Source organism: Salvelinus namaycush, chromosome 27 (genome assembly GCF_016432855.1).
Source record: "Salvelinus namaycush isolate Seneca chromosome 27, SaNama_1.0, whole genome shotgun sequence".
Taxonomy (NCBI): Eukaryota; Metazoa; Chordata; class Actinopteri; order Salmoniformes; family Salmonidae; genus Salvelinus; species Salvelinus namaycush.
This window is the reverse complement of record NC_052333.1, coordinates 24,701,836-24,721,547: the sequence shown is the minus strand read 5'-3', so window position 1 is coordinate 24,721,547 and position 19,712 is coordinate 24,701,836. Positions and strand designations below refer to the sequence as shown.

Here is a 19,712-nt window from a genome sequence, read left to right as displayed (position 1 = left end):
GATTTCACGTTCAAAATGCCAGAATATCCACGTGATTGGACTGCCAGAGGATTCTGAGACAGGATATCCAACCCAGTTCATTGTGGAGCTGTTCAAGGAAGTTTTGGGCGATGAGGCTTATCCCAATCACCCTGAACTTGATAAAGCCCACCGCCTCCTTGCACCGAAACCTCGCCTAGGCGGCCGACCGCGTCCCATCATAGTGCGGTTCCATCGATACAAAGAAAAGGAGCTTGTCCTTCGGTGGGCAAGGGAACATGGAGACATCACTTTCCAAGGCCACAAGATCAAGTTCTACCAGGATTTCAGTTCTAGCCTGGCAAAGAAACGGGCCGCATTCAATGACATCAAGTCCACTCTGTACAAGGGACTCTGCTTTGGGCTGATTTATCCTGCCCGGCTCCGTGTCACCTTCAACGGCGCTGTCCTTTTTTTTTCTTTTTTCCTGAAGAAGCCGAGTCCTACCGACAGCGCATACATTGAATGCCTGAAATACATTGAATCCCTGAATTGGGATGATTTCTCACCTGCCTGTATTATGTGAGTAACGTTAGTTCTAGTGACAGTGTGGACACTAGGCTACATACATCTATGGCCATCTATCAAATCCGTTTCTGTGAAACAATCCTATGCTAAAGCTTGCTGGCTATAGTAGGTATGTTTGAAGCAGCAGATAACTTGTTTCTGTTGTTGACAATGACATACTATACTGTCTCACTGCTCTTTAAAACTTTCATTTGATATTGTTTAGTTTCTTAAATCAAAGACAATTGCTGGTAAAAGTGCAGCCTTATGATATCTTTCATTTTACTAAGGCTTTGAACTTGCTGCTCCACTAATATATAGCCTACATTGCAGTTTGGCAGCCTTTAGGTCATTTTGGATACCAATGTTACTAGCTAGTTAGACACCGATCCTGTCCACCAATATTTGTGTATATACATTTTTCACTGGGGTCTGCTTGATATACCCTTTTTTCCAAATTGTATTCTTTAGTCTTTATTTTTCTGGACACTCTGAACTACTGTGGTTTACATTGGCCATGATTGGTGATGTTGGTCACTGACAGGTCCTCAGTTACATTCACTTTATCTTGGACTCCACTACGACATTGGAGTGTAATACTATCACTCCTCTCTTCCAATTGTACTCTTGTTTAATTGTTGCACTAGCTGAAGAGTTTAGACCCATGGTTCGCTAGCTTAATTGTACATATCCAAAATGCTAAATTGTCCGTTTGTATACTTTCATTGAAACTACTTTGTTTTTTTTAAGATAGAGTCCTTCTCCCCTCAGTTAAAACTACAGAATATTCAGCGATAGTGATTTCGGACCATTCTCCCCACATTCTGGACTTAGCACTTACTCCGAATGCAAAAAAACAACAGTTGAATTGTCGAACAAAGAATTCTGTAACTTAATTTCGACCAACATAAATGTATTCATTCAAACAAATAAAAATGATGACACCTCCCATTCTCTTCTTTGGGAGACTTTCAAAGCTGTATTACGGGGAAAGATCATTTCTTACAACGCTCATTATGTCAAACATTGAAAACTGAAACATCAGGAACTGGTGGACTCAATCCTGGCAATAGACCGGCAATCTTCAACTTCACCTGAGTTATATGCAAAGAGGCAGAAACTTCAAACTCAATTTAATCTGCTTTCCACTGATAAAGCAGAGTTTCTGTTGCAACAAACAAAGGGGACGTACTACGAATATGGTGACAAGGCCAGCCGCCTTTTGGCATACCAACTTAAAACGCCAGTCAGCATCTCATCTTATCTGTCAGGCATATGACTCCTCCTGTAATCCTACAAGTGATCCCTCTAATATTAATTCAACTTTCATGTCATTTTCTTCTAACCTCCACCAATCCGAACCCCCATCAGATAATACGGCTATGGACAACTTTTTAGATGACTTGGGATATCCCATCCATTGATATGGACATGAGTAAAGTTCTGGACAACCCTCTGCATCTTGATGAGATAACAAAGGGTCTAAAGTTAATGCAAAATGTCAAGGCCCCAGGCACTGATGGCTTCCCCCGTCAATTTTTACAAAACATTCTCAGATCAACTCGCCCCATTACTATTAGATATGTTCACTGACTCGTTATCACAGGACTCTCTCCCCGCCGACGCTAACCCAAGCCTCTATCTCACTTATACTTAAGAAAGATAAAGATCGCGGTGCGGTGGATATCTGCCCATTTCAATTTTGAACACTGATGTTAAATTATTAGGTTCTAGCATGCCGGTTGTCATGCCTTCAGGATGTCATATCTGATGATCAAATGGGTTTCATCAAAGGGCGACAACTGTTCTCCAAAGTACGACAGCTTTTGAACATTATCACCCCCAAATTGTTGTTTCTCTTGATGTGGAGAAGGATTGGTGGAGTAGGATTATTTAAGATTTTGGGAAGATTTAGTTTTGGGTCCAATTTCATCTCATGGATACGTGTGCTCTATTCTGCTCCTACGGCTAGAGTACACACCAACTCAACCTTCAAAATAATTCCCCCTCTCCAGAGGAACCCGTCAAGGGTGCCCTATGTCCCTGCTCCTTTTTGCTCTTGCAATAGAACCGCTTTCCTTGGCCTTAAAATTATCACCATCATTCACTGGAATCCACCGAGCTGGTGGAGAGCACAAAGTGTCAATGTATGCAGACGATCTCCTAAACTCAGCAAAAAAAGAAACATCCCTTTTTCAGGACCCTGTCTTTCAAAGAAAATTCTGAAAATTCCAGATCTTCATTGTAAAGGGTTTAAACAGTGATTTCCATGCTTGTTCAATGAACCATAAACAATTAATGAACATGCACCTGTTGAACAGTCATTAAGACACGAACAGCTTACAGACGTGCCTTAGGCATGCTGCAAGGAGGCATGAGGACTGCAGATGTTGCCAGGGCAATGAATTCTAATGTCCGTACTGTGAGATGCCTAAGACAGCGCTACAGGGAGATAGGAAGATCAGCTGTCCGTCCTCGCAGTTGCAGACCACGTGTAACAACACCTGCAGAGGATCGGTACATCCGAACATCACACCTGCGGGACATGTACAGGATGGCAACAACAACTGCCCGAGTTACACCAGGAACGCACAATCCCTCCATCAATGCTCAGACTGTCCACAATAGGCTGAACTGAGAGCTTGTAGGCCTGTTGTAAGGCAGGTCCTCACGAGACATCACCAGCAACGACGTCGCCTATGGGCACAAACCCACCGTCGCTGGACCAGACAGGACTGGCAAAAAGTGCTCTTCACTGACGGGTCACGATTTTGTCTCACCAGGGGTGGTCAGATTTGTGTTTATCGGATCGATTTGGAGGTGGAGGGTCTGTCATGGTCTGTCATGGTCTGGGGCGGTGTGTCACAGCATCATCGGACTGAGCTTGTTGTCATTGCAGGCAATCTCAACGCTGTGCGTTACAGGGAAGACATCCTCCTCCCTCATGTGGTACCCTTCCTGCAGGCTCATCCTGACATGACCCTCCAGCATGACAATGCCACCAGCCATACTGCTCGTTCTGTGCGTGATTTCCTGCAAGACAGGAATGTCCGTGTTCGTTCATGGCCAGCGAAGAGCCCGGATCTCAATCCCATTGAGCACGTCTGGGACCGGTTGGATCGGAGGGTGAGGGCTAGGGCCATTTCCCCCCGGAAATGTCCAAGAACTTGCAGGTGCATTGGTGGAAGCTTGGGGTAACATCTCACAGCAAGAACGGGCAAATCTGGTGCAGTCCATGAGGAGGAGACGCACTGCAGTACTTAATGCAGCTGGTGGCCACACCAGATACTGACTTACTTTTGATTTTGACCCCCACTTTGTTCAGGGACACATTATTCAATTTCTGTTAATCACATGTCTGTGAAACTTGTTCAGTTTATGTCTCAGTTGTTGAATCTTATGTTCATACAAATATTTACACGTTAAGTTTGCAGAAAATAAAAACAGTTGACAGTGAGAGGACATTTCTTTTTTTGCTGAGTATATATGTTTTTTTTGGTCCTCCAATAAATCGGTATCGGCGTTGAAAAATCATAATTGTCGACCTCTAATGCACGGCCTAACAATTGAAGAAAAATATTGCCAACTTTGTTCATTTGAAAGATGACATTCACAAGTATGAAATGCCTACTTCAGACAACCATGCTTGACCCAGAACACCCGTTTTCTGTAGCATAGGACAGGTCATGATGGGTTCTTCTTAAGTTTGTTTTGAAAACACTGATGATATGCAGAGCTCTACAGTACGATCATTTTTTTTTGTTGCATATCAGCCTAAATATTTGACTGTATGACCTGGAATGTGAATTTAGGAGCACCAGTGCGTCTAGAAAAACATGAGGGTTAGTATCTCAAGTATGTTTATTTGCGTGCGCCTACATTTGTCAACTTAGGTGCACACGTGCTCCTTGTAAAAAAAAAAGTCAGCGTAGAAGCCCTGATATGTTGCATGTGTGAACCACTGTGTATATGTTCCAGCCAAAGAACAGCTTAACTACCAACTGCAGGGAAAACGATGGGATGAGGTAAAAAAACAAAATATATATATATATATATATATTTTTTTTTTTTTTTACGGCTTGAAAATATAAATGTCCAGGCAATAAATCTACAGAGTCGGTTGACAAGAGTCATTCAATCGTTTGCGCTGGAATGCACACAGCTTTTTTATAGGGCAGCGTGATGACACGTCTGTCCCCCCACCCTAGCCAGACACTGACACCTGGAGCTGGTGGGCCAGAGGATTCTTTACGGTGTGTGAGACGTTGACCTCCTCATCCATTAAACCCTGCTAGAATGCAGCTGTTCATTCCAGCTCACACTGTGTGTGTGTGTGTGTGTGTGTGTGTGTGTGTGTGTGTGTGTGTGTGCGCTGCGGTCCCTGAGCTCCGTGACCTTCTGTCACAGGAATCGAGACGGCACATTGAGATCCTCCCGTCTCTTTTCTTGACCTCTGACTTCTAACCCCAGCTGCTGCTGGCTACTGGTGGAGATACATAAACCTCAACCAGGTCCTCTAATCACCAGAGTAGGACTTTCTCCTTCCCTACTCTCTCTCACTCCCTCACTCCCCTCTAGTCTGTCTTGTTGTAACTAAAACAGGTTACAGATATCTTCTTAGGCACCACCATAGCATCGATTCATTGACAGTGGCATTACATTTTTTTTTTTATAATACGTTTCATTCATGCTGTTCAACCGACTGCACCCTTTACAGTGTCATGAACGATGCTAGTGTGAAATGCTGAATGGATAAAACAACCGACATGGACCACTCCCTGTCTGGAATGAGTTAGAGATGGTCCTAAACAGTTTAATGGTAGGAGAAGGATCAGTGCTGAGTAAACAGCTAGGAAAGAATCTGCAAACAGACTTTTAATCCCTCCCTCCTCTCTTCCTTCTCGCTCTCCCTACCCCCTCTCTCCCTTTCCCTCTTATCCCACTGCTCGCTTGCTCCCGCTCTGTACCTCCCTCTCTCCTTAACAGAGTGAGTCATGCCTCTAAGCGACTGACCACAATGACCTCACAGACAGACATGGAAGAGGAAACCAACACTGACCGCTTCCGCCACACTCCTCTCTGCTACGGTTGGTTGGCTCAGCTGTGTCATATGACATTAGGCTGGCACAGACAGACATTAGCATGCTAAGCGCTAGCCTCACCTGCCTAGTCTCCTCCTCTTGTACCCTCTACATCTGTTAATTACCCACACAGACGCCTGCCATAGCCTGGTCCAGATTTGTTCAGCCAATTCCTATGAAGGTCGGTGGCAATGAGCACTAAAGTTGGCTGAGCAGCACGAACACATCTGGGACTTGGGTAGCCCAGTCCCTTCAATAACACAAACAATATAGCATAGCCCTCATCACCCCAAGGTCTTCAGGCCTCCAAACAGATCTGGATGGATCCCGGAGGGTGTGTTGTTCATTACCCAACCAATGCATTCCATTGGGTTTCATCACATCACTCTGGCTCGACTGGGAAACAAAAGACACCACAATTATGTGAAATCTCAGTTTGTGGTTCCTGGAGAGAAGAAAAATGGAAAAAAGAAGGCTTTATTCATTCTTCCTTTCTTCCCCTCCTCCTCTAAGATAAACAAGCGTAGAGTTCCCACCAGCAACTCTTCCCTTCTGGGATCCTGACCCAGCCAAGTTTATCAGGAAACCTCTGGAATAATGTTCACTATTGAAGCCAAACGATGCAGAGTAAACACAGACACTCACACGCTCTAATCTCGTTTAAACTTTAAGTACTTAAGGATGTGCAATGCACAGGTAAACAAATTGGTGGGTGCTGGGCTTAGTGGAGATTTAGACTGTAGTGTTGAGAGGAATCACACGCGAGATGAAACAAGTCAAGAGAAGCCCCTTAAAATGCCCAAGCTTCTGTGGGTGTAAGCTAGCTACATAGAATACCACACACACCCAGTCAGAGGAGGGATGAGGCAGAGGCTATGTTTCTATTGGCAGTGAATCACAGAAACAGGATCACTTTCATGCAACTTCAAAAAGGGAGGTACAATACAATGTGGTTAATCCTCCATGGAGGATGTTTCTATGAAGTCTGAAAACTAGATAGCACTCCTGCTGCACACATACCCTGATGCCGAGTGCCCAGGAGAGGAAGCAGGTCAAAGTAGATGGCTAACCATTGATCAAGTGATGTCGTCTTCATGAGATGGTAAACCACAAGTCTGGCACCTTCAGTACTACCTCTTCTTCAACTGGCATGCTAGCATGTAGTGGTAGTGATGCTCAGATCAGATCCTCCCTCTCTCTCTCTCTCTCTCCTTCCCCTCTTCCTCCCTCAACCTTCAGATCCAGAACCCTCAGTAAGGACTTGGGACTTTTACTGCCAGTGCTGCACAAACAAACAACCCTGGGAAGTCAACCCAGGAATAGAGAAGAGGTTGGCTGTGTCACTTCTTGTTCTTGTAAGAAATATTAATGGGTTAAATTCAAAAACTTTCTACTCAATCAGCTAACATACAGTTCTGACAGACAGTCGTACCCTAAGAGACGTCCATCAAGTCTCTTCACAGCCCCAAAAGCAAAAACGCAGTCAATGCAAGGCATAGTATTATATAGAGCCATGATTGCGTGGAACTTCCTGCCATCTCAAAATCACTCAAGCAATCAGCAGAATTAGCTTTAACAAAACCTCTCCTTACTGACCAAATAATAATCAAATAAATCAATCTAGTCCTCTCCATTCCGAGAACATCTGGTGTTTGGGTTAAAGATGAGATGTTCCCATGGCACTGAACTCAAACAGGCTCGAAGAGAAACAGTGGAGAGAAAAGAACAGAGATATTAGATTTGGGTCTCTGTCTTTTTTACCACATGACGCTAGCTAGAGGAGGCTTTAGCTGGAAGAAACTGATGTACCCGGTTCCTTTATTAATGGCACCGCCCCGGTGTGTCTCTTCATTTTTTATGCAGCTCCACCAAGTCACATTTCACAGTTGGTGGTGACTATAACGTATAACGAAAGTCCAGTATTTTATGTACGGGAACCTTTTCATTTCATGAATGGCTCTGACTCTGTTCAGCTCCACTAAGTTAACTTCACTGCAACCCACTATATCTGGAGGTGAATAAAATATAACAAAAAGTCAAGGCTGTCACAGTTGCTGAGGCAACATATGTATGGGACTCCATTCAATGGGTGAACGACACCAATCCTGTGTGTATGTGCCTTTTTTAAACGAACAACTCCACCAAGGTTACCATTATACCACAAGAGACCCACTGGGTGGTACTTAGGATGAACTAAAGAGTATGTACGTGCTGGCCTGTGTGTAATGTTATTAAGAATGGACTGTTAAGTCTTACGTGTATGAAAGTGTGAATTCATATTTTAAATCAATGTAGCTCGGTCCTTGAGTTACGGTCCATGAGGTTCTGTATTACATGCCATGTTTAATGTTGTGTGTGGACCCCAGGGAGAGTAACGGCTGCGTCAGCAGCAGGCAATGGGGATCCTAGTAAAATACTACAAATACTAAAACTGACTCACCAGTACACTGAGGATTCCACAGCTCTGAAGCAATAGGCTGGTAGGAGTACATTATCCTGGCACGCCTTACCTCTCACAGGCTCCACAGGCAAGCCAGGACCAGCCCGATGACATCATTACGGCACTATTAACACATGATCCTCACCTACCTTAGCCTGGGTGCCTGTCTGTTTCTGCTCGCTTGCCAACGCCTTATGGAATTGTTGGCAGGCCCCCAGGCTACGCCACTCTGGCCTGTACACAACATTACAAACTGTCATCAATGACAAATCATTCTCCTATTGAGAAACTTTCAAGCCAGGTAGAATGTGTGACTAATAGTGCTCTGTCATCGGATAGGTGTGGCGTCATAATATGAGGAACAGTGTGTGTGTGTGTGTGTGTCAGAGGCATGTAGTCCAGCTCTGATAAGAGACCCATGGTTTTATCACCCGTTCAATCATCACAGGAAACAGTCTGTTTGGAGCACCCCTCTGTGCTGTGTGTGCATGGCCAATCCTTTGGCACACACACAAACGAACACGCACTGCAGGCTGTTTTGGGCTTTCAACACCAGGAATTGGCCTGGAGGCCATACTTGACACATTAAATGAGATCCAACGACAGACAGAGCTCTTCAGCCAGTGTGTGTGTGTGTGTGTGTGTGTGTGTGTGGGGCCAGAGTTGGGTAACTCATTCAGCAGCTGCAAGCCAAACAGAATAAACCAACAGGACGGGACATTATTGGGAATCCTCTTATTGACATTTGTCTCTTTGAAACCTGGGCTCAGATCAGCAAACAGATAACAGGCAGCTCTCTCAGCAAAACAGGCCTTTAACAAATAGATGTCTGCAGTGGTGTAGACATGTTGCAAAATGGATGTTTTAGAGACACTTGTTTCACAGATGTTTTAATATTCCATATCCAGAAACATGACAGTGTCAGTGATAAAACTGGACGTGAGAAGTATTTCTCAACGTGGTTGAGGAGGCCCCCCATCTAACAGGGCCGTTGGAGGGCGGTTACCCAGCCCACTGTAGTCTCTCCAGTGCTTACATTATCACTGATGGAGCTGAACTAGGGCAGAAATACTGCAGTGCAGAGATGTTCCAAGACATGAATGAGGTGTTGGCAGGCTCAGTCTCTCTCTGCTATACTGCTGCCGTCCCCGGCCAGGGAGCCAGTCCATCACTATCTAATCCTCTGTGTGACAGAGTTCTCACACACCTGGCCCATGTACAGTATACACACACAAAAAAACAAATCTATGCTCACATGCCTCTCAAATCACACACAGACAGACTCATATGCGCACCACTACTCACCCATTCTAAATGCACTTTTTTTTCTTTTCTTTTTTTTACCTCCCGTGGGCTGGATTGAATGGGCTCGCGGGCTGAATCTTGCCCCCACCCCTGGTTTAGTCCCTCTCTTTTTCAGAAACAAATCAATGTGACACCCCAGCCTACATGTACAGCACAACTTCCTCTTGGAAATCAGTGTCAGCGAGTGGAGACGGCCAAGCAAGCGTGGGAGAGGAGAGTTGGAGAGCTGTTCTCCAACTCTGACTCCGTGCCTGGTGAAATGCCACGGTTCTGTGAGTCAGGACTTTAAGGCTTGGTCAACACTAAGCCTGACTAAGGGCTCTTAAGGACTGAGGGATTCCCAGAGGGAAACACTGAGGTAACCAAGGATTAGCTAAAAGGAGAAGGGATTTGATTTATCCTTTATTTTACCAGCGAAGTCACACTGAGATTGAAATCTCTTTTTCAAGAGAGCCCTGGATGAGAGGTGGTAGTGAGAGGAGGTGGTAGTGTCTCTCTCCTGGTTGGAGATTCATAGCGGTGAGAGCAGAGCAGATGGCTCAGTCACACAGCACGGCTCTGGTTGGTGATACAGTACACCCCCATAGCTACAACTAGATCAACCCTCTGCCATAGCAGCTTAAACCAGATACTACAGAATATTAACCCTGTAAAGGGAATATAGAGGTTAGACAAAGTAGTAGAGGGAATATCTAGTCATACAGCACAAGTATAGGAAACTCCCTAATAGCAGATGTTCTGTTATAATCTCTCTCAACCCCTCCACTGCTTCTCTTTATGAGAATGACACTGTGTGTGTCATAAATCACAGGTAGTGTGGTGTTCTGGTTGTTAACCCCTTGGTTGTCAACTGATTTCCCAGATTGACTGGGGCTCATCCATCATCAGCGTGGACTATTTTCCTCCTTGCAGACTAGAAAACAAATATGTCAACCTCTGGCTCTGCACCTTTACAGCCCTGTGTGTGTGTGTGTGTGTGTGTGTGTGTGTGTGTGTGTGTGTGTGTGTGTGTACACACACGCCTCTGGCTACAGTTTAACAGCAGTGGCCATCAGGCAGCGGGGCCCAGTTAGTGCATTTCCCCTGACCGGAACATTAACTTCTGGCTCAGTAGTCAGTACACACACAGAGAGGAGAGGAGCATGACTCCAGTCATGTACTAGTTCTCTATTCCAGCCAAAAACTTCCTGTTGCTATTTGTTTTGCACACAGTTGCTTTTCCCAGTGGATGAGTCAGTCGCCCACACCTGATATTCTGTATGGTTTCAGCAGTTCTAGACATTCCTCCTAGTCTAAGTAGATAAACTGGTTGCAGGTGTCTTGCTATTCATAAACAGACGACAGGGCAGCGGTGGTAACAGGTTATCCTGTCAGTGCATCTACTCTTAAGAGTGGCCTGAAGCCTCAGCAGCAGCATGTCAGAGAGCAGGTATGTAATAGAGGGAGGGCCAGGGCTGTGACATCAATGACCCAAAACAACACAAAAGGGCTGGGTGGGAGCTGACTGTGGCACACCTGTGATACCACAGCCTGGGGCACCAGCAGTTAACCAGCCCAATGTCAGGGTTAAATTATTCAAGTAGAGCCCATAGAAACATCTATTACAGGGACTTGTTCATTAGGGCACACAGTAGCAAAATGTTTTACAACGGAAAAAGAAAAGGAGCGTTCAGATAGAAGAAAACAGTCCGAAACAAGGATTTAATATGTCATGGCTGAACATGACCCAGCTCTGCGTCAGACAGATTATGGCCAAACCTACTAGTATGAATTCCTTTAGGCTCCAGCATGATAAAAAAAGGCTGACTTGGCAGAGTGCCTCAACATCAGATAATATACCAGACTAGGAGGGCAGTTCTGTGGCCAACAGAGGGACTTATGGGTAGTCAGACAGCTAGGTAATGTGTGTCCATCCTATCACCCTGCACCTAAAGCAACAGAATGGGGAAACAGCTTGTTTAATGTGGCGAGTGAACTGAAATATTTAACTCCTTTGGGAAAATAAAAAAAGTGAATTCCTGTTAAAAGGGAGGGGAAGGGGTGAGCCTATTCATTTGCTTAAGGTTACAAAAGGGACAGACGTATGATAGTGTATTCCAAGAGAGAAACAAGTAGGGTGATGAAAATGAGCTCAAGCTATGGTGCAACAAGCACTTCAGATGATCTTTTATTCATTACGTTTCCATCTGTTCCCATTCAAATAAACCAATTAAATAGGGTATCGTAGTCCTTACCTGTACTGTCTTCTTGATTCTGTGGGAGGGACCAGGGTATTCGGGAGAATACAAGTCTGTCAGGAAGAGGGAGTTGATCAGTGTAGACTTCCCCAAACCAGATTCACCTAGAGAAAGGTAGAGCGAGGGAGAGATTAATTTCAAGAGGTATATTTCACACTGTACATGTCTTTCTAATCTTTGTTTTCACACTAGACAGTCACAACATGACATCTCCAGATGTATTCCTAAACCCTGCACAATGTTTAGAATTCTTTAAAATGCTTCACATTCAAACTTTTTCCAACACGAAATCAATCCATTTGAGCTGCCTCAAGTGAAGTGACAAGCTTTAACATGAGATGGAGAGAGACAGGCGAGGACGGGTGGGGCTCAATATCTTTCTTCCCAAGTCAAATTATTTTCCTGTTTGCATTTCAGGAATCTAAATCAGGGACTATGATAAGGAAAGCCTAAAAGGCTGGCATAGTCATCATACCTTTACAGTGACCGTCTCACCACAAACTCATTTAGGAAATTTGTCTTAGATAAAATAACAGCTCAATAATCTCTCATGGAAAGATTCAGATTTTCAGAGAACAATCCCAGGTGCCTCTAGGTAACGCAACACCATCAACAGTATACATAGCAACGGTTGGTGTGGGGACGGGGGGCCAATGAGAGACTCTGAACAAAGGGAACAGTGTGATGGAACGGGGCGTGGCTGGAGACACATGCTGGGCTGGCACAGAGAACCGCAGCTCACTGCTGTGTGTGTGCGCATCGACCGTGCTGTTCAGCCCAGCATCGATCGACCACTCACTACTGCCAATTAACCAGCTACTAAACGCTTTGTGTACACCAGACAAAAGGAGAACCCTCTTTCTCCCTCAAACCTTTTAGAAAGAGGTTCTCAACACAGGGTAAATGTTTCCAGCCAGGGCTGGAGCCACACTGACCTCACAATGGAAATGTTTAAGCGGTCGGGCTGTTATGAGGAATGATGTGGATATGATCATCCATGTGGATATTTCTTCAGGATGTAAGTCAGGATTTAGGGCCTACTCCTCTCGCTGAGAGCTGGGTGGTGAAGGGGCGGGTTGTGGTCTTGTGAAAACAGCAAACTGAAATACGCCGGGCTTAAACAAATGGCAGCTTGCATTAGGGAAACTATAAACTGATAGAATGGCAGGCTCAAGCGGATACAGTGAGTTGGGATTCAGCACTCAATGTCTGTAAAGCTGGTCCAGATACAAAGTCAGAAGCAGCAGCAATGATGAGCAGAGAGGGAGCTTAGCTCTGGTCACGACATTACACATCTCTCTTTGTGGGAGTATGGAGTGAGGAATAGAGGGCAGGAAGGGAATGCGAGGGATGGCGGGAGGATAAAGAAGGATGGCGGGATACCAGCGAACAAGTTGGCTAGTCAGACTACAGAGCCGGGTTTGCTTCTTTGCAGGAGAGGGAGAGATGAAGAAAGGATGGGAAAAAGGGTGAGGGAGGGTTATAAGAGCTGATGTAGGTTATGCAGAGCTGGAGTTGCAAAATGTTAGCAGAGAGAGAGGCCTCTTAAATCCTTATGTCATGGAAATGGGGGATATGCCTATACTGGGCTATAAGCTGGGGCCTGGGAAGGGATCTCCCTACACTGGTAGTACAGGCCTGTAGCTGGGTCCTGGGAAGGGATCTCCCAACACTGGTAGTACAGGCCTGTAGCTGGGGCCTGGGAAGGGATCTCCCAACACTGGTAGTACAGGCCTGTAGCTGGGGCCTGGGAAGGGATCTCCCTACACTGGTAGTACAGGCCTGTAGCTGGGGCCTGGGAAGGGATCTCTCTACACTGGTAGTACAGGCCTGTAGCTGGGTCCTGGGAAGGGATCTCCCTACACTGGTAGTACAGGCCTGTAGCTGGGGCCTGGGAAGGGATCTCCCTACACTGGTATTACAGGCCTGTAGCTGGGGCCTGGGAAGGGATCTCCCTACACTGGTAGTACAGGCCTGTAGCTGGGGCCTGGGAAGGGATCTCCCTACACTGGTAGTACAGGCCTGTAGCTGGGTCCTGGGAAGGGATCTCCCTACACTGGTAGTACAGGCCTGTAGCTGGGGCCTGGGAAGGGATCTCCCTACACTGGTAGTACAGGCCTGTAGCTGGGGCCTGGGAAGGGATCTCCCAACACTGGTAGTACAGGCCTGTAGCTGGGGCCTGGGAAGGGATCTCCCTACACTGGTAGTACAGGCCTGTAGCTGGGGCCTGGGAAGGGATCTCCCTACACTGGGATGGTATCATCAGCACTGGTATGGATGCTACTGGGAATATGGAGCCCAGACAAGACTTCCGTTAACAGTAGTAGGTGAAGGGTCAGTCTCAGGGTCATACAGCTAGAAACGGAAGCTAAGCTGGTTTATGTGACCTGTCCTAGAAAGTAGCATTCATAAGTTCCACCAGACCAGAGCATGACCATGGCCCCCTCTCGGTGCAGTCCTGCCTGGCCCATCCCTGCCAGTGGCCCCCTCTCGGTGCAGTCCTGCCTGGCCCATCCCTGCCAGTGGCCCCCTCTCGGTGCAGTCCTGCATGGCCCATCCCTGCCAGTGGCCCTCCTCGGTCAGTGAGCAGCCCAGCCAGCAGCACACTTCCTTTAAAGGAAATGTTCAGCAGCTGTGTAAACCATGGGGGCTTATTCAGAGGAGCCTTACACTGCTCCGCATGCAAGGAGATGAGGGGCTAGCTGGAGATAGAAGGGGGAAGCAGGAAAAAGTTTGTATTGGAGAGGGGAGACAGTTCATTTGATGGTGCTGCCTTCTACTGCAGTGACACGGGGCAGGAAATAGTACACCGACTGGTGAAATGAAGAGTGGTTCTGTTCTTTTAGGAGGGGGACAGCAGAAATTGGCTGAGGTTATTCTGCTTTCACTGTATTTAACGTGCAGGTAAAGTGTGTGTGTGTGTGTTGAAAAGGGGTTATTTCCCCTTCAAATACAGAATACATAAAAAATGACTATAAAAACAGTACATGTCTGGCTACCACGTGACAATCTTTAAATATCTTGTGGCAAACACATCAATTTCCTTTAGAAAGTCAGAGAGCGAGTCAAAACCCTGAAATCCTACGTGTTTATGTGGGGGACATAGTTTCCAGAGAAGATAAAAACCGAAACACATTAAAAAGTATGTGTTAACCGAGGCCAAGCACAATGAACTGAACTAGGGTTTGCTGCGGTAGCCATTCTAGCCAAGATCAAGGTCAATCCTGAGCAAACGTGGTAAATCATTGGCAAATATTTACTTTTACAGATGGACGCAAACGTCCGACTGCTGCAGCCCACTGTCACTAACTTGGCTCCCGACAATCAGTTCTGACCAAGAGAGCCTTTAGCCTTTCGAACGCTTTGCTTCCAAGTTGAAACAGTTCGAGCATATATTAAGACAAAGTTGAGACGTTTGTGTTAATTTAGGAGTTTGGCAGGGTTCTATTTTCATTTTTGGGCTGTCGAAGTTTGGTAGCCAAAGTACGACCAGGGCCTAAAATAAAACACCCGCCACATGCCAAACGTGGGTAGATTTTGGCACTGGCGGGTAAGAATGTCGAATTCACCAGCCACGTTGGCGAGTGGTAACTCTCCAGGTGTGAGAATTTAATAAAAATGGTCAAGTATGGGCACAAGTGAGAGCATTCATTTGTAGTTGTTTTCAAAGTATTTCTGCCGTTTTGTTTAATATCTGGTAATGCACAAAGAAATCTGAATCCTATAGTTATAGCTATCCCACCTTGCGCAGCAACACTGCCTGTCTGGAGGACAGTGCTGAAAAGTACTTTAGTAAAACTACTTAAGTCGTTTTTTTGAGTATCTGTACTTTCCTTTTAATATTTTTGACTACTTTTACTTCAATACATTCCTAAAGAAAATAATGTACATTTTACTCCATACATTTTCCCTGACACCCAAAAGTATGTACATTTTGAATAGCTAGCAGGACAGGATAATGGTCAAATTCATGCACAGAACATCCCTGGTCATCCCTATTGGCTCTAATCTGGTGGACTCACTAAACACAAATGCTTCGTTTGTAAATTATGTCGGAGTGCTGGAGAGTGCCCCTGGCTATCCCTAAATAAAATAAATTAAAAATTGTGCCGTTCACTTAACATAAGGAATTTGAAATAAGTACATTTTAGCAATTACATTTACTTTTGATACTTAAGTATATTTAAAACCAAATACTTTTAGACTTTTACTCAAGTAGTATTTTACTGGGTGACTTTAACTTGAGTTATTTTCAATTAAAAAGGTATATCTTTACTTTTACTCAAGTATGACAATTGGGTACTTTTTCCACCACTGCTGAAAGATCGGTTTTTAGAAGCAATGGGCACAGTCATAAAAGTTGCCCTAATTTACTTGAAAGTCTACTAAAGTGAGATATTGTCCTCATGTTTCTTGGCTATTTACATTGTTTTGTTGAAAAGCTAGGTTGCTTTTCAATGTTTGAGTTTGTTCCTAATGCTAGAAAAGCCTCTACTAGACATTCTCACAGGCACATGTGATGACTCAAGTGGCCCGGTTACCAAGGTAGTCTTAAAAAGAGCATCTTAGGGTTGCAAAGGGTCAGAAACTTAACAGTACATTTCTGGAAAAAAGTTAACTTATAACAGTGAACCTTTTTTGTGGGATCCACATAAGGCAATTCTAGGTCTTGTGGCATATTTTGGTTAAACTATCCCCAATTCAATGGAATTGCAACCCTCTGCATGCACAGTGCATTCTTCCATCACATGTACAGCTGATTCTCAAGATCTTGCACACTAATGAGATGCTATTGAGCCCACACTACTACACTGTCTGAGCCAAGGACTACATGCTTTCTGTTAAATTTTGATTACAATACTGGGTGGGGTGAATAGTTTTTATATCACATGCATGATTTTTTGCTACCTAGTAAATAGTAGCCTACCGCAAAGTGTGTTTAAATCATTTCTAACTTGTTAAGAATTTCTGCTAGTTAGTTTTTTCTACCATCTGGGTTTTAGCTTGCTTGAGCCTGCTAACTGAGGAGTGTTAATTCACCTGTTTCCATACATGTTTCGTTTTAAGACATTTATCTTACAAAGGAGTTGTTTAATCTAATTCAATATTTATCTGTACATGGAATTATTTGTTTTTTGTTGTTGTTTTTTACACTTTTTTTCAAATCTTTACAGGAAAATGCCACGGCACTATCTGACGTGTGGAGACATTTCACTGCAGCTAATGTAGAATGAAAAGCTGTGTACATTTGCAAGTACTGTGCCAAATCATATGTGAAGAATGCAACAAAGATGCAGAATCATCTGGCAAAGTGCATACATTTCCCTCAGCGCACACAACAAGCAACCTCTGACAAAAGTCTACTTCTATTCGAGGTGAAAATGATGAATCAGACACCTTATCGATAGCAACAGCTCATGGTCCTCCTGGAATCAGAAGTTTTTTTGACTCAATGGTGGAACGTAGTCAGAGAAATGCTGATGAATGTCTTGCTCGAGCTGTGTATGCAACTGGTTCACCTCTGATGCGCACAGGCAATGTGTATTGGAAGAGATTTCTGAATGTTCTTCACCCAGCATACACCCCGACATGCTTTACCTACTCATTTTCTGGATGCAGAGTTCAACAGAATTAAAGTGAAGATCAAGCAAATCATGGAGAAAGCAGACTATTGCAATCATCTCTGATGGGTGGTCGAATGTTCGTGGGAAAGGAATAATTAACTACATAATCTCCACCAGTATTCTACAAGAGCACAGACAAGGGACAACAGACACACTGGTCTCTACATTGCAGATGAGCTGAAGGCAGTCATCAATGACCTTGGACCACAGAAGGTATTTGCACTGGTGACAGACAATGCTGAAAACACGAAGGCTGCTTGGTTTAAAGTGGAGGAGTCCTACCCTCACATCACACCCATTGGCTGTGCAGCTCATGCATTGAATCTGGTCCTCAAGGACATCATGGCACTGAAAACAAGGGATACACTCTACAAGAGAGCCAAGGAAATGGTTAGGTATGTGAAGGGTCATCAAGTTGTAGCAGCAATCTACCTCACCAAGCAAAGTGAGAAGAATAAGAGCACCACATTGAAGCTGCCCAGCAACACCTGTTGGGGTGGTGTTGTCATCATGTTTGACAGTCTCCTGGAGGGGAAGGAGTCTCTCCAAGAAAATGGCCATATCACAGTCTGCAGATATGGACAGCCTCATCAAGAGGATCCTCCTGGATTATTTATTTTGGGAGAGAGTGGTAAGCAGCCTGAAACTCCTGAAACCTAAACCTACGCACGTCTTGAGGGAGACAATGCCATCCTGTCTGATGTTCAGACTCTGCTTGCAGATGTCAGAGAAGAAATCCGTACTGCCCTGCCCACTTCACTGTTGCTCCAAGCAGAGGAAACTGCAGTTCCGAAATGCATCAAAAAGTGTGGAGACTTCTGCCTAAAGCCCATACACGCCGCAGAATACATGTTGGACCCCAAGTATGCTGGCAAGAGCATCCTGTCTGGTGCAGAGATCAACAAGGCCTATGCTTCATCGCTACCATATCTCGCCACCTTGGCCTGGATGAGGGCAAGGTTCTTGGTACACTTCCAAGCAAGGGCTCTGGGATGGAGATGCAATATGGCAGTCGTGCCAACATATCTCATCAGCCACCTGGTGGAAGGGACTTTGTGGATCTGAGGCTTTTTCCCCTGTTGCCTCCATCATCCTCCAAATCCCACCAACATCAGCCTCCTCAGAGAGCAACTGGTCTTTGTTTGGGAACACCTACCAAGGCACACAACAGGCTGACCAATACAAGGGTTGAAAAATTGGTGGCCATCAGGTCAAATTTTAGGCTTTTTGAGCCTGACGAGCCATCCTTAACACGGTTGGAAAGTGACAGTGAAGATCATCCCATGTGAAGAGTCATCATCTCATTTAATTAAATGTCAATTCGTAACTAAATCAGGTTTTTTTCCTATATTGGAAGGATTTAATCATAATAATGATAAGGTACAAGGTTTATGTTTCTGTCTCCATATGACATGGTAAATATATCCAATGTAAAAAAAAAACATCTACATTTAAATGGTATTAATATTTGCAGATTTTTCCGTTAATTCCCATATACAGTTGCAAGAAAAAGTATGTGAAACCTTTGGAATTACCTGGATTTCTGCATAAATTGGTCAAGAAATGTAATCTGATCTTGATCTAAGTCACAACAAGACAAACACAGTGTGCTTAAACTAATAACACACAAATAATTGTATTTTTCTTGTCTATAATGAATACATAATTTAAAAACATTCACAGTATAGGTTGGGAAAAGTATGTGAACCCCTAGGCTAATGACTTCTCCAAAAGCTAATTGGAGTCAGGAGTCTCCTACCCTGGAGTCCAATCAATGAGACGAGATTGGAGATGTTGGTTGGAGCTGCCCTGCAATATAAAAAAACACTCAATCTGATTTTGCTATTCACATGAAGCATTGCCTGATGTGAACCATGCCTCGAACGAAAGATCTTAGAAGACCTAAGATTAAGAATTGTTGACTTGCATAAAGCTGGAAAGGGGTAAGAAAGTATCTCTAAAAGCCTTGATGTTCATCAGTCCACGGTAAGACAAATTGTCTATAATTGAGAAAGTTCAGCTCTGTTGCTACTCTCCCTAGGAGTGGCCATCCTGCAAAGTTGACTGCAAGAGCACAGTACAGGAAGGCTCAATGAGGTTAAGAAGAATCCTGGAGTGTCAGCTAAAGACATAGAGAAATCTCTAGAACATGCGAACATCTCTGTTGATGAGTCTACGATACCTAAAACACTAAACAAGAATGATGTTCATGGGAGGACACCACGGAAGTAGCCACTGCTGTCCAAAAACAACAACATTGCTGCACGTCTGCAGTTCACAAAAGAGCACCTGGATGTTCCACAGCGCTACTGGCAAAATATTCTGAGGACAGATGAAACTAAAGTTGAGTTGTTTGGAACACACACACAACACTGTGTGTGGAGACAAATAGGCACAACACACCAACATCAAAACCTAATCCCAATTGTAAAGTATGGTGGAGGTAGCATCATGGTTTGGGCTGCTTTTGACAGAAAAATGAATTCCCATGTTTATCAAG

The 19,712-nt window shown here is 44.6% G+C and overlaps 1 protein-coding gene across 2 annotated transcripts in view; it reads right to left on the bottom strand.

The window, feature by feature from the left end:
- Positions 1-19,712, bottom strand: part of LOC120022625 (septin-7-like) — a 50,607-nt gene that overhangs the window by 17,234 nt on the left and 13,661 nt on the right. For both annotated transcript variants that reach the window (XM_038966601.1, XM_038966602.1), the window contains exon 4: positions 11,586-11,692. In XM_038966601.1, the coding sequence (XP_038822529.1) occupies positions 11,586-11,692 (107 nt within the window). The remainder of the gene's footprint in view (positions 1-11,585; positions 11,693-19,712) is intronic.